The sequence below is a fragment of the Triturus cristatus genome, chromosome 7 (genome assembly GCF_964204655.1).
Source record: "Triturus cristatus chromosome 7, aTriCri1.1, whole genome shotgun sequence".
In the NCBI taxonomy this organism is placed as follows: Eukaryota; Metazoa; Chordata; class Amphibia; order Caudata; family Salamandridae; genus Triturus; species Triturus cristatus.
The window spans coordinates 1583956600-1583972560 of record NC_140590.1 but is presented as its reverse complement, the minus strand read 5'-3'; the positions used below and the strand labels follow the sequence as shown (position 1 = coordinate 1583972560).

At 45.1% G+C, this 15961-nt stretch overlaps 1 protein-coding gene across 6 annotated transcripts in view; it reads right to left on the bottom strand.

Moving 5' to 3' along the window:
• The window catches only part of STAU1 (staufen double-stranded RNA binding protein 1), a 385539-nt gene that overhangs the window by 326768 nt on the left and 42810 nt on the right, over nucleotides 1-15961 (bottom strand). For all 6 annotated transcript variants that reach the window (XM_085619433.1, XM_085619434.1, XM_085619431.1 and 3 more), the window contains one exon: nucleotides 3144-3300. In XM_085619433.1, the coding sequence (XP_085475559.1) occupies nucleotides 3144-3300 (157 nt within the window). The remainder of the gene's footprint in view (nucleotides 1-3143; nucleotides 3301-15961) is intronic.

The following is a 15961-nucleotide window of genomic DNA, read 5'->3' as shown; positions in this document are numbered from 1 at the left end:
CGCAGCGAAGCCAGCACCTCCCGCCACTCCGGGTCATCAAATTCGCCCACATCACGGGACCACTTCTCACGGAGGGGACCCATTGGGTCCGGTAGGTTGTTGATCAGCTTACGGTATGTAAGCGATATGGCCCGTTTAGGCATATAATCCGTTAACAATCTGTCCTCCAAGGGCGACGCCTCCGGTACTGTCTCACCAGGCGCCATCCTCGCCACTAAGGCGCGTTTGATTTGTGTATATCGGAACCACTCGGAGGGCACCAGCTCGTATTGCTGTTGGAGACGCGCAAATGTAATTATTTCACCCTTGTGCCACATGTCGCCAATCGTAGAGATCCCGATATTGTCCCAGTTATCAAAGCCCCTGCTGCTTCTGAGCTTCCCGAGCTGCTTTGTGTCCCACAGAGGTGTGAGTTGGGTCAAAACCCTGCTCCACCCTAGCTTGGCCTGCGCCGCGTGCCAAACGGCAACGGTCTGTCTAAGTGGGCCGATGAGCGCTGGAGTCAGTTTACCATCATACAGAGGTGACAACACACCTCGCTCTCCCAGTAGGTACCTATCTGCTTTGAAGGCAGGGTCCGTCCGCGGAACATGAAGCCACTGACTAATTACTTTTAGCTGCCCCGCCCAGCAATAGAGTTGGATATGTGGCAGCACTATTCCTCCATCATACCAGCCGCAAGTTAATTTGGACTGCACTATACGCGGCGGTCTGCCACCCCACAGGAGGTTAGTCACCTGCGCCGCAATTTCGCGGAAGTATTCCGGCGGTATGCCACACGGCGTATTTTCCAGCACGTATACGAATCGAGGCAGGGCCATCATTTTAAATAGGGCAGCCTTCCCCAGTAACGTGAGCGGCAGCGTGCCCCAGTGACGCGCGTCGCATTTGAGACGGTCTAGTGGGGGTTGCAGATTCAGTTTTAGAAAGTCCACAGGGTTCGCAGTGACATGAATACCCAGATATTTAAACGACCCAGTCGCCGTTTGAAGTGGGCAGGCCGCGGGGAGCCGAGGAGGAGGGCCGCGCAGCACATACATTATCGATTTTGACCAGTTGATAGTATAGCCGGACGCTCTCCTGAAGATTTCGCACATGTTAAGTAAAATGAGGATTGAGCGCCTCGTGGGAAGACAGATAGAGCAACACATCATCCGCATAAAGGGAGATGCGGTCTTCCCAGTCATTCGTCCACCTGAGTCCCCGTATCAGGGGCTCCCAGCGGATCCATGCCGCCAAGGGCTCCAGCACGAGGGCGAACAGCAGGGGCGACAGGGGGCACCCCTGGCGAGTGCCACGTGTCAGGGGAAAATCTTCAGACATATGCCCGTTAGCGGCAACATGGGCCATTGGTTTAGTATAGAGAAGTCGGACCCAGGCACAAAATTTGGGCCCAAAGCCCAAGTGCAGTAATACTGCAAAGAGGAAGGGCCATTCGACCATGTCGAATACCATTCGCGCATCCAACGAGAGCAGCACCGCTGGCTCCTGTAATTGCTCCACTCGGGCCAGCACACCGTGCAAGCGCCGCAAATTAAGGGCCGTGCTTCTGCCGGGCATAAAACCAGACTGATCTGGTTGTATGATGTCTAGCAAATGCAGTGTTAGTCTGGACGCCAAGAGTTCGCAAGGACCTTCGCCTCTGCATTCAGCAGCGATATAGGACAATAGGAGGTGCACTCAGAAGCAGGTTTGCCGGGCTTCAGTATAGCCACTATGGTGGCTGTCCGTTGGTCCTGCGGGATTTCACCCACACGGAGACTGTCCGTGAACATGCTAAGCAAGCGAGGGGCCACCGTCCCAGCCGTTCGCTTATAGAACTCGACCGGTATGCCATTCGGTCCCACCGCTCTACCCGATTGCAGCGCACCGATTGCCATCTGTACCTCCTTCACTGTGATGTCAGCCTCCAAGGCACTCGCCGCCTCAGGGGTGAGCAGGGGCATTGCCAAATCATTCACATATGTCCCCGCCTCCTCCACTGTCATGGAGGAGGTGGAGGAGTATACCAGCTGGAAATGGCGCACAAGAGCGCGCACTATCACACCCGGGTCCGTTAGCGTCTGGCCCTCCTCGGACTAGAGTTGCGCTATCCACCTGGCTCCACCCTCCCGTCTGTCGAGCCATGCCAGGAGCTTCCCAGTCTTATCACCCAGGTCATACATCTTGTGCCGCGTGGCTATCAACTGTTGTTTCGTGTACTCCGTGAGATACGCCTTATATTTGGCCTGCGCGGTCTTCAGGTCTGAGGCAGACGCCGGAGAGGGGTCCCGAGCCTGGCGTGCTTCTGCCGTGTGCAGCTCTTGTTCGAGCAACTGCAGCTCTGCCTGATTTGATCACTTATGCGCTGCTATGGTAGCGAGCGCCTGATCCCTGAGGACCGTTTTATATGCCTCCCACAAAATCGTTGGTGAGGCAACAGAGGGGGCATTTTCCGCAAAGTAGAGGCCTGTCGTCTTCGTAAGTGCCTTGTGGATCGCGGGGACCTGGAGATAACCGGGGCGTATTGAAGGAATACGCCGACGTGCGAGGCGAGAACATGTGTACTGCAGGAGTAGCGGGGAGTGGTCGGATATACCCCTGGGCCTGATCTCTACACTGTCTATGTTTCGAAGACTACCAGCGGAGCCCAGGAAGTAGTCACTTAGTTAGACTGTTATGCACCCCCGAGTGATACGTGTATTGTTGTGTTGTTGGGTGATGCAGCCGCCATAAGTCCGACAGCCCCAGTGCTTCGACAAAGCTTCCCAAACGGGACAGGTGCTGCACTTTTTGAGACCAGAAATTTACACAATCATGCGAGACATTCTGGAGACTAGACGCAACGCATCCAAGGAGGTGAATTTATACATGGCAAGATCAGAAATTTCCAACTTGTGGTACCCCTAGGAGAGAGCACTACATAAAGAATCGCTCAGCACTGAACTGCAGATCAGATAGAAAGAATTGCCATACCGGAGGAAAAACACATTTAATCTGTGTTACGGGCGTGAGTTTGGTTTTGTTTTTTTAAATAGCTGCATCTTTATTCATTTTTTCCAACCAAGAGGGTTCATGTGTATGGTCACTAAAGAGCAGTACATTTAGGATGTATACAGAGCAATCACCATTAAATAACCATCACCAACTAGGACCAAGCATACCTGGATTTTTTCCTTCACCACGAGTAGGACGAACTGATGGTTTGGGGAATGTCGTCCCTTCCAAGGCTTTGGCAGCTGCTGCATGTTGAGCTTTTTTAATACTGGTTCCCTCAGCTTCCCAGTGCTGGTCCCCAAGAGTCAGCTGTACTGTAAACACCTGTAACCAAGAAAAGAAACGTCATAATATTTGTTCTACTTAATCACAACTTTCAAAATAGTTTACTACTTCAAATGATGCAGTACACAACAGATTACAGCAAATTAAAAGACAACCCCTTACCAGCCGGACCACATCATACTAAAGCACACCTCACCCCTGAGAGTCAGAGGTTAGATGAACACCTTGGAAGACGCAAGCCAACACTGCCTGGTAGCCACATAGGTGGAAAGGGTGCAAGATTGGAATTTGCAAGAGTTATTCGCCTCCAGTTTAAAAAATAAATAATTTTTTTTTAAAACAGGTTTACTTTTACATAAAGCAGGTAAGGAATTTCTCCCTGGGATTAAAAAAATATATATCACAAAACAGAGCTGGCATGGGTAAGTTGATTTTATTTAAGTATGTGCATTTGTCAAGCAGTTACACAGAGCTCTGTGAGACTGTACAACAAACTAATTTCAGCAAAGGTACAGAGGTAAGACTAGCATGTAAAAAGAAAAAAAAGCCAGAGTGTTCATAATGTGTGTTTTAGTAAGAGGTTACGGGAAATAGCTTCAGAGGAGGTGGCAGGGAGCATTTTGAGTTATAGACGGAGTTGCATATAAAAAGAAAGGGCAGAGAAAAAAAATTACCATGATAGATTCATTTATATTAATGAAAATGAGTATAATGTTACTCCACCTACTTCTTTTTAGAAATGAATACAGCTAAACATAGGTCAATGACCGTTCAAAGAAATCAACACAACTACACCTAGCCTGCTGTTACTGCAAACTAGAACCAGATACAATCCTATACCTACCTAAAGTGGGATCATCTATAGCCACTGCCAACAAGGCAGGTGGCGTTTTCAAGCACTCATTTCCTAACAAACTCTCCCTCACAAGCAGGTTGTCTTGGCATGGTCTAGCTTACCCTTACAACTATTCCTCATTTATTCATTGATCTGCTACAAAGGTAAGGGACATTAAAGGTTTAACTATTTGTAGTCAATATTTTACCAAGCTCAGACAAATCCCTTTCACAGAGATGAGCCAAGTTTCTCTAAAATGACTTTTACTGCTCAATGGCCAGCTTTTTTAAACCCAAGACAAATGGTGCACGGTACAAGAGTGGACACAAATTATACAGCAGCACAACTGTAAAACGTTCTAAAGACAGAACAGAATGATCAGAGCAGACCTAAAGCTTGATAAATTAACACCCGAACAAGCAAATAAAGTTTAACAGGGCTGAAGGCATCTCATAAAAAAGTGGGAGATATTCATACTGGCATGACAAATTCTCTTATTCAGCTCCACATGACCAAGTTTAAGTTTCTCTGTGAAGATGGTGATGCTATGTCCTCAGCCTGAATTGCAAGTGCTTTAGACACAGGGGCACTTCATCCGCTATGGCGCAGTGCGAGAAGCAAAAACATAACATAAAAGGGTAATAACTTGGTTATTACCTTTTTATGGGGTTTTTTTTGCCTGCGAGCGAGTAGGCAGGGCTGCTCTGCTTCCCGAGCAGCAGGGCAGGAGTGGTTTGCCCACAGAAAAAGATTCAGCCTCCTTCCCAATAGTAAATTTGGGCGCTACATTAATTACTCTACAGCAGGATGACAAAAATACAGTGAGAGCATCACCGTCGCAGCTGACAAAAACTTCAGATGTTAAAAATGAGTTTCAGTCACAGACAGCCTATGCTGAAGTAAGAGATGATTTTGAAACCATTGTAAATTAACAAACCACCAACAAAGCCAATTCTCCCTGATAATAGAACCCCTTCATTTCACAAAAATAAAACAAGTGACTAAAGTAAGACAATGTCCACAAAAAAAAAGGGAGAGCCTAGATGCATCATACACTTTAAAGGTGTGCATGTAGAGCAAAAAACCAACAACTACAAAATTGCTATTAGGGTGTATTTTCTGCCAACGTACATGACAAACTGACAGAGCCGAACGGAAACAACCCAGTCTAAAATAACATAGGTTTCGGTCGTGGTGTCTGTATATAGAATTAATATTAGACTGTAAAACAAATTCTTGATATTGTTGCAGCTATTCTGCTCTAGAACATTACTATGCTTGGAACCACAGAGAAATACTTTGTGGAACTGAGTCACCATACCACCTCAGTATCTATGAGTCCGACTAGCTATAGTGCCTCCCCTGCCCTCCTAACCTTGCCAGAGAAACAAGTGAATTGACACCCCAGAACACAACCCTCTCGACCCTCTCAGGGATTGCAGTAACGGGACACACCCTTTCGCTTTCTCACTCATACTTGTCCACAATAAGATAACCAGGAGACACAAAGGAAAATTAGAATATTTAAACTTGTGCCCTTAAATACAGTATACGAGCTACAACTAGAAAACAAATGCATTCCAAAAATACTGTTAGCGTGGTAATTAATCCATAGACCATAAAAATCCATGTCATTTTATAGGGCAGAGGAACCCAACACCTCCCCTACAGGAGCTAAATGATTATATGTCAAAGATCTCTGGGATTACTGGCAAACCCCATAACTTAGCATTCACAGATAGACATTCTACATTTCAGCAAACGCAATGTTCCCGTCTCTGAACTCTCGTTCCATGTGGGTGTTTATGACCCATGTTTTCATCTACATGACAAGACATGTGCACATAAACAATATCTGCTTTCTTGTGTTAGGTCTAGTTGGTAGTGCCTGGCCAGAAAGAACAAGGGACATTGTTGTTGGACCTTGTCGGTGGTGTTCAGACTAAAGCCCAGGAAAGAAAAGAACACAAGAACATATGCAGGTTCCGTGTGAAAGTACACTGTGGCACAAAAGCAAGCGTGTTTATATAGTAACTTGTGCTAAGAAAAAATGAGGCCTACAACGTGCAGTTAGGCTAACCTAGGAAAACTACAAAGGGCCGTGCAGGAAACACACAACACCCTCCCTTTGTGAGGATAATAGCACTGAGAAAGATTCTAGATTTGATAAATGTAATTTGAAAGTAAACCTACTCAAAGCCTTATTTCAGAAATGTGAATCTCTAAAAACTAAAATTAGAAGGAAATGTCAATTTGGTAAAATAATCTAATTAAACTGCTTCAAGGAAATCCATTGCGTCACTCGCCATTTCATAAGCCTAAGATTCCATGAAGGAATCTGACTCCGAACATGATTGGTCAACAGCCAAAGCCACAGGCTCCAAAGAAAAAAACATGCTCTCAAATCTCAGCCGATGCCGAGACAGTTACCAGACAAAATGCGTCCGTGTTGACAGAGCCTGTATCTTGTGGTCCATGCGCACGGTTCCTTGTAGGCCAAAGGCTCAAACCTCGCATTATTAAGAAGTCGCAAGCCCAAAGGACAGTCCTGAAATTGGGTCACTGGGAGGACTCATTAGCAGTCCAAAGTCCAAGGCAGCGGAGGTCTGCAAAGCCAGGCCTATGTCTAGTGCCCACGAGTTGCAGGTAAACCAGGCAGGCCGAAATGTCAAAGACCACTCAAGATCAAGTTCCTGTAGCAGAAGAATTTCAAAGATATGCAACATATGCTCACTGCAGTGTTGGAGCACTGACAGTCCCCAGAGTGCCAACAAAAGGAAAATTCTTTGAGTAGAGATAGGAACAGGACGTAGAATGCCGCAAATGTGGAGTAACAGCAATGGGAATCCTCTGAATACACTAGAGAAAATGTAGTGGATTAAAGCTAGGAAGATATAGAAAGGTATTGCTTCACCGCAGGCAGTGTGGAGTTGGCTCTGTATATGGTATACCATTAGGTGATTATACCATGCAGAGAGTCCAGTGACTCCCCAAAAGTGTACAGGGCTCAATGTAAAACCCAAAGTGCAATATTAGTGGTAGTAAGGGCAAGCTGCCTTAGGCCTAATATAGAGGAGTGCAAGACATTTATTGCACAACATTGACCAAGAAGGGACACTATTCAAAAAGGAGATCCACACCAATTTTATAAAAATAAGATTTGTTTGAGATTTATTTTAAGACCTAGGTCTTCGCAATAAGGCAAGTACTTTTTGCAGAAAAAATACTTAAGACTTTCAAAAGTCAACACTCTCTGAAAATTGCACTAAGGAGAAATACTATAATGCGGTGATATAGGAAGGTACGCAACTTACAGTTACAGTCTTTGGGACCAAAAAAAGGGGCAAGGGCCAGGTTAGTACCAAAACTGCACAACAAGGGGCAAAGGGGCAGCCAGGTGCAGAGGTCAAAATAATAGTGTGGTTCAATTGCTTCAGACAAACAGGATTGCAAGAGTCGCACTGGAGGTGGCCGGAGGAAAACCAGCGATAGCAGAGGTAAGTAGAGATCTAGGGAGTAGTAGGGGCACAGTTGTTTCAGCTCACCAAGGCCCAGGGGATTCGGGTGCAAGGGTGCCTTTAGACATTGGATTCTTCTCACCAGAACTGATTGCTGTCAGGAAAGACTCTGGATTCGGGCTGCAGGCGAAGTCGTGGAGTCCAGTAGGGGCCAGCCAGCGCTGGACTTGTGGTCAGGATAGCTGGGGAACCTGTTCTGGGTTGGTTCTCCACCTGGAAACGGGCTAGATGCGTTGGGTGCAGAGTGGGCAGGACTCGCGGATTTGGAGAGCACCCGAGTCCTTTGTGCAAGTTTCTTGGGGATAGATCAGCATGGTGTTTTCTTCCTCCTTCCTAAGTCGGCAGGAAACTAGTTTCCAAGTCTGTGGGAGCTGTCTACATACTAAATTTAGAAGAGTTTTAGGGGAGTAGCAGGTAGGGCCAGTGGGCACCTTACCTGAGGTGACTACACCCTCAATTTTGCCACCCTCCTTTCGGACCTAGCCCTGATTGGAGGGGTCTCCACATCTTCAAGACTGAAAGAAGTTCTACACCTCCCCTGCCTTAGGGGTGGAGTTGGCAGAGGTGGGCAAACCTCTATTCTCCTAAGTTTTTCAGCGGTTTTCCCGCCCAAAATGGGGGTGTAAACCAGGGGTTTCAATCTGCCGAGGATCGCATTATAAAGGCGGTAGGCCTTTGAAGTTTCCCTCTCTAGCACTGTGCCCATTCGGGGGGAGGCGGTGCGATACCTCTGCCTGGTATGTGCATTGTTTCTGGTTCCACAGAGTAGAGGCTCTCGAACCAGGGGTCCCGAACAATTGTCTGGTGGTGGCAGGCTGCCTACAGCCAGTCTGTGACCACATAAGGGTTGGAACATTTTCAGGAGACACTTCTGGGTACATGATACAATAAATCCCACAATGGCATCAGTGTGGGCTCATTGAGAGGAGTAGTCCAGTACCAAACACTCATGTGTTCAGTGAAGCCATCATGGTGCTGGGGAATTAGAGTAGTCCAGTATCTGGCCCATGTACTCTCTATGGCTTCCCTGGCACTTACAACAATAGACCCCAATATTGTAGGGGCATATCTGCTCAGGCTTCACCTCTTCCTGACCTGGGCAAGGCGTGACCACCTCCGTCCAGGAAAGGCTTTGTTTCTGGGCTCAGGGAGCATAGGCTCCCACCCCAGGGGCCAAGAAACAGGTTTTGTGGTGGCAGTCCGGTGTGTACCAGTCAAGGAACCCACCAGAGGCTAATCGTTATTTAAGGGGGTATCTCCAAGATGCCCTCTGAGTGCATTGTATAATAAATCCCACACTGGCATCAGTGTAGGTTTAATATGCTGAGAAGTTGGCTACCAAACTTCCCAGAATTCATTAAAGCCATTATGGTGCTGTGGAGTTCGTATTGACAAATTCCCAGACCATATACTCTTTATAGCTTTACTGCACTTACAATGTCTAAGAATGGACATAGACACTGTAGGGGTACAGTACTCATGCAACTGTACCCTCACTAGTGGAATAATGCACCCAGCTAGAGGGGTGTCTTACCTATACCGTAGGTAGTGGATTGCAGGCATGGCACACAGGTATGTGTGCCATGTTGACTCTTCACTTTTATCGGCACCAAAACATGCAGCCAGCAATGGCAGGGTGTGTGTTAAGGTACAGGACCTCTAAGGGCGGCACAATATGTGATGCAGCCCTTAAAGGCTTTCTCTAATCACAGGGACCTTGGTCATGATACCTTTCACAAGGGACGGAAATGTGGCCAGAGAGGTGCCAATTAGGGATACAGGGTACAGATTTGGGAAAGAACACAGGCTGAGGGCACCTGATTGGCAAGGACCCAGGGCACATTAAGTCAAAGTGCATCAGAACTCGGCAAAAAGTGTGGGGGGTGGGGGTTACTGCAACAGAAACCCAGCTTCTTGCATAGAGTGCACCAAATCTTAGGGTTGATAAGGCCCGCTAGAGGGGTGACGTATCTATATCTTGGGCAGCGCAGGTCGTGTTCCATGTCGACTTTGTTATTTTGACTGCACCAGGCCATGCATGCTGCTGTGGCAGTCTGTTTGGCCTAGGTAAAGGGTCCCTAGGGAACCCTCTTCAGTCCCAAAGCCCTTGGTACTCAGGTACCATTTACTAAGGACTTACAGGGGGCCTCAAGGGCTAATTGTGAAATAGTTTTTAAGGAAGGAGCGCTGCCACAGGGGACCTGGTTGGCAGGGACCGTGTGCACTACAATCAAAACCACATCAACTACCAGACAAAAAGCAGGGGCTAGCCATGTCAAAAGAGGCACGAATCAAGGTTTGCGTGCCATGAACCTGCCACAACTTCGTACCCCAAAATAGATTTTAAATCAACAGTGTCCTTCCATTAATCATAACCTTTAAAGGCCAACTGACTGATAAATGTTGCAGTATATATAAGCTTAGTGTGAGTAAGCATATATTTGTTTGGTGTTGTTGGAGTTAAATTAAAATAACATGACATGGGGTCTGAAGTGTAAGATCACGCAAAATACACTTCTCTTTTTGCTTTTTGGGGAGTTGGACAATGTTCCCAATTGTGTATAATTAAAATGGGTACACTGTCTACCTATTCCATGTAGAAAATGAGGTCCATAATGATGATTGCATAACATCTCTGTATAATTGGCAGAGTTAAGGTATAGATCTTCTGATTCAAATACAATATAAGACTAATTTAGAAAGCATAGAATTTACAGTATCAACATCCCAATAATCAGAATGCAACCCAGGTACAATTAAATCACCCATAGAAACTTTGAACACATATGATATCTGCAGGATCTCCGTAGGAACAAATTTGTTGAATTGAACGTTATCTCAAACAATTCCATCAGTCACTGGAACGGCTTAAATGTTCAAGAGGGACTAATCTCTTTTCAGTTCATGGGATGACAAATGGGGGGCCAACACCACGTCGACTACTTCTGCAACAGGACATTCCGAGAGGTATTGGGTGTTGATCAGTAGGACAAAAAAACTGTCACAAATCCAATCCTCATGAACAGGAAAACAAAGTATGATCCAGACATATATCCACGGAGGGACTAGATAAGTGTGTTTTAACCATGAAATAAAAATACGAATCTGTGCTGGAGGCAGATGCAATACAGAAGAACTGCCAGAAAAAAAATCATCTGGATCTATACAGTACCAGGAGGTGTTCAACTGGAGAACTGGAGGTTGGGACTCAGTAGTAGGACTTAAAAATGCCAACTAAGATGGACTCGCCAACGGTGGATCATTATAAATGCCTCGGTTGTAGAAGACATGATAGAGAAACCGGTATCGTGTCAGAGAAGTTATCGGAGGAGAGCTCACCACTGGTGGGGCGCACAGGCTGCAAAGAAAAGTCTTGCAGAAAAGAACTACTATTTCATGGCCTACTATGAAGTATCGGCCACAGCGTGTAGTTTGACATGTTCAATGGAGAAAAGGCTATTGTCCTTATATCCAGTCAGTGGTGGCAAAATCAAAGTTTGCATACCTTGAAGCCCAAGAACTGGAACAAGTGCACGGTGCGTCCAGCTGAATTCCTTTTGATGGCCACCTTATCTTGAACCAGATCTCCAATTTTTGGAAGCCAGCCTTAGAAGTCAAAGTATGAGATGCAGGCAAATGTTTGCATGAATTAGAGTTATGGAATTCATGCAGGTCCTGTACAACAGCACAATGGTTATCTGTGTCAAAGGGTGTGGCAGCCGCTACAACGTCTGGAACATCAAGGTCTGGAACAAACATGTTGATGCCAAAAAACCATTTGGTACTGGGTTCACACACCCAGAGATCTTTTAGGGAGGTTATTTAATGCTTGTTGGAGTCCATAAAGATGGCTTAACCAACTACGGCCAGTACCTAATTCTCCAGCCGTTAAGGACTGCTTAAAGTCCCCGTTCATGCTCTTCACAACAGAATTACCCGGGGTCTATACGGCAAAGAAAAATGCACTTGCACAACCACGAACTTCATCGAAACAAAGTACACTTTAGAAGCGAATGCCGGACCTTGGTGCGAGTGGAATGCGCAGCAGGCATATGTCCCGATAAAACTTGCAAGTTTGTTTTTTTTTCTTTTTTCATTTCAGAAGATTTTTATTGATTGTTTCCAAAGCAAAGACTTACTTACAGTACAATACATGGGGGTTCTAACAGAATAGACATAGACATATCAAAATAAACAATAGGAATAGAGCAATAATTACACGACAAATCATCGTCACAAGTACACAGAATGATATGCTGTATCTTGCAGAATAGCACATGTAGTATCCCTGTAATAAGGCTATAACACTCTTTGTTCGGCTGAATCGGTCGTCGCTCACATGGGTAAAATCGAAGGGACATCAGAGAGAGTTAGTAGAGAGCCCTGGCATAAGAGGTCTTGTAGGGGGATATAGCTATAAGTGGGGAGATTCATGGAGGCTTGTGAGAGGTAAAGTAGTGGTCAAGGGTGTCCCACATGTGTCTGGAGGAAGGCCTACATGGAGAGTTCTGGAGAGTTATATTGTCCGCTCCCCTTAGGTTAGTGATCCAGTTTAGCCAACACTTAAAGGAGGCTTTGCGGGTGTCGTTCCAGTTGTTAAGGATAGTCTTAGCGGCAGCTACAAGTAGTAAGTCAAGAAGTGCCTGATCATTACCGTTGAGTGACCCCGCTTTGAGAAAACCAAACACTAGTGTCGGGAGATCTCTACTAGGGGAATATGAAAAAAGATCATGTATGAATTTGAAAATCTTGTTCCAGAATGGTGTCACACAATCGCAATGAATTAGTAAGTGTTCGAGGTCCCCTGTTTTGTCTTTGCAATTCCAGCAGATGGGGTCCTCCCTGAGTTTATGGGAGTGGAGTCTGGCTGGAGTCCAGAAGGCCCTATGCAACAGCCAGAATATTGTCTGTGACAATACTGGGCTGATCTTATATCTCATGGTTGATTTCCAAGTTTCGGACCAATCTTGTTCCGAGATCGCAAAGGGGGCAAGTGTCTCCCAGAAGGAAATGAGTTCCTTATTGAGGGAAGAATGTTGTGGGCGTATTAATTTATAGATCCAGGATACTTGATGACCTAGTTTGTGTAGTTTTAATAAGTAACCCGGGAGGGAAGGAGGTAATGTTGAGAGTTTTGCTTTGGATATTGCTGATTTTATTTTTAAAAAGTTATAGAATTCTATCGGTTGTAGATTGTATTTGGCCTGTAACTCATTAAAGGAGAGGGGGTAGGTCTCATTGGAAAGTTGGTAAGGATAATAGATCCCCTTACTGATCCATGATTCATTATACAAGGTTTTCCCTTTATAGCGTATTTTATGATTATTCCAAAGAGACTCAAAGTTAGAATACTTAAGGCTAATCTCTAAGTGTTTGTCAATGCTCAGTAGGGCGGGCTTAGTGTTCTTGAATATTGACTTTGAGCAGGTGACAGAATTCAGGTGTGTGGTCAGGAGGGCTGCAGGCGCGAGATTCTTAAGGGTTGATTTCTCAATGTCTAGCCAAACAGGAGTATATTCGGACGGTGGCAACAGCCAGTAAGAGCCTTGTTACGCCAAGAATGCCATTTGATAGAGCTTGAAGTCAGCTAAATTGACCCCCCCCTAGTGTTTTGTCAAGTCTGAGTTTTTTCATACTGATTCTTGCTCTTTTCCCTTTCCATAAAAATTTCGAGAGTAGGAAGTCGATTTTGTGGTGGAATTCCTCAGTTAGTTTTAGGGGTAACATAGTGATTAGGTAGTTCACTAGTGGAGAGATCATCATCTTGATGGCCTCGACCCTTCCCCACCATGTTATAAATCTAGGTGACCATGTATCTAGAAGAGATTTAATTTTCTCTAGTGTAAGTGCTTCGTTGCGTTGGAGTGTCTCTAATGTTGTGCCACCAAACTCAATCCCCAAGTATTTAATGAATTCTGGTTGCCAGGTGAGACCTGAGTCACCGAGCACGTCCCGAGAGCTTAGAATATTTAGCGGTTTAACTTCAGACTTGTCCCGGTTTAACTTATAGCCGGAGTATATCGAGTAACTTTCTATGGTAGACATAAGAGCCTTGATGGATTCACCAGGATCTTCCATTATCACGAGGATATCGTCTGCGTATGCGGCTAGCTTCACGCAACTTTTCCCGAAATGTATTCCCTTAATTGCAGCGTTATCTTTGATATCTGTGATTAGGGGTTCTATGGCTAAGAGGAACAGTGCAGGGAAGAGGGGGCACCCTTGTCTAGTGCCCTGTTCTAAGTGGAAGGAGTCCGACAGTGTACCATTAATGGCAATCCGGGCGGTAGGGTTGGAGTAAAGTGCCATCACCATGTTTATGTAAGATTCACCAAGATTAAAAGAAAACATGCATGGTTTAAGAAATGTCCATGATACCCTGTCAAACGCTTTTTCTGCGTCCAGGGTAATGGCAATGGAGGGGGTGTCAGTAAGCTTGGCTTTTTCCAGGACGTGACAGAGTAATCTAGTGTTATCATTAGACATGCGGTATTTGAGGAATCCCACCTGTGAATTACTGATCAGTTTTGGGAGGAAAGCGTTCAGTCTATTGGCTAAGATCTTTGCATAGATCTTGCAATCTAGGTTGATGAGTGAGATCGGTCTGTAATTCTTTGTTAAGAGGGGATCTTTACCTTCTTTCGGAATGACGATAATATTGGCTTCACCCATTGATTTGGAGACACTGCCCTCCCTTGCGATAGTGTTAAATAGTTTTAGCAGAGTGGGACTTAAGGAATCGGCAAACTCCTTATAGAAGATAGCCGAGAAGCCGTCCGGGCCCGGGGCTTTATTGTTTTTGAGGGATTTGATAGCAGTCGAAAGTTCCTTTCCAGTGAAGGGAGACCCTAGCGCACAGCTATCTGAGTCTGACAGCTTTAGCAAGTTCAGTGATTGTAGATATTTGGAACACTCCTCCAGGTTCATTGTTTGTTTATTTTTATATAAATCTTCGTAGAAGCTATGGAATGTATGTAGTATCTTATTTTTGTTTGGTTTGGATATCACCCTTGGGGTCCTTAATCGATGAGATAGAGAATGGTTTGTGTTTGAGATATGACGCAAGTAGTTTCTCTGCCCTATTACCCTCACATAGCTTGAATGCCTTGAATTTATTTATCCACACTCCAGCCCGTTTGCTCACTATTTTATTATATTCATACTTCTTCTTGATTAGTTGGTCCAAAATGGTTTTGTGGCTTATATTCGTCGAGTGCAAGATTTCTAATGATTTAATTTCTTTTTCCAGTGATTCAAGTTCTACATTAAGCTTTTTGTTGATCTGCGCTTTGATACTGATAGTTTTTAATAACTGTTTGAGTGCCAGCCGAGCGTTGTGGCCAAACCTAAAGAGAATCAACTGCAACCAAAGATTTTTTGAATGCAGTATCTGAAATCAGTGGACCGCGATGATCCAAGTACAAAAAGGACGGTTGGAAATAAACAGAGTTGTCTGCGGTGGAAGAGACACAGTGGAACTTTTGATTTGTTGACAGATGTGACAAGGTAAAACATTTTCTGGTTTGTTGGTATAAACCTTGCCCTCAGTAGCGTTGCTGTAAGAGCGAAGTAGTGGCAGCCACACCGGCATGAGCAGAAGCTACACTTTCATGTGAAGCAACAATTAAGTTATGTCTGCGATACGCATAGGAAACCACGCGATCACCAAAGCCAGGAATAGCAGCAAAAGGAACATATTGATCATTTAAGAGATAAGAATATTTTGAACGGATGCCCTTCATTAGAGGGTTGTCGCCTCGAAGCGCATTCACGGCGCCAACATATCATTACCTATAAGAGTTTTACAGCATGTTACAGCTGCTATTTCAGCTGTGGCTACTGCACATTTGGCTGTTTCATCAGCCAGAGAATTCCCTATGGCATGTGTTCCCACACACTGATGACTCAATGTAGGTATAACATGAGTTTGTGGCAAACTATCCTTAACGATTTGCCACTTTAACCCAAAGCAGTTTGTGCTTTATCGTGCTACTTTTGGAATCCTTAAAATCATTTTGTAAGTAATCATTAAAGGACTGTACACAGTAATGCAATTCACACACAATAAGGGTGGGGAATTCAGGATTCGCATTTTCAAGTGCATGAAATAAAGCCTTCAATTCAGTCACCTGCGCCATACAGTTCACAAGGGACTGTGTGCGAGTAGTTTGTGGGTGAAAAACGCCATCTGACAGCCAAGAACAATGGTATATGCGGCCAAATATTGCTGCTTAGAACCTACCTTTAGCAGGTTGAGCATAACCATCAGTATAAATGACGGACTTGTATTGATCGTGGAGCAGAATTGAAGAAGGCAATGGGTATACACGTTCATATTGCAAAAATT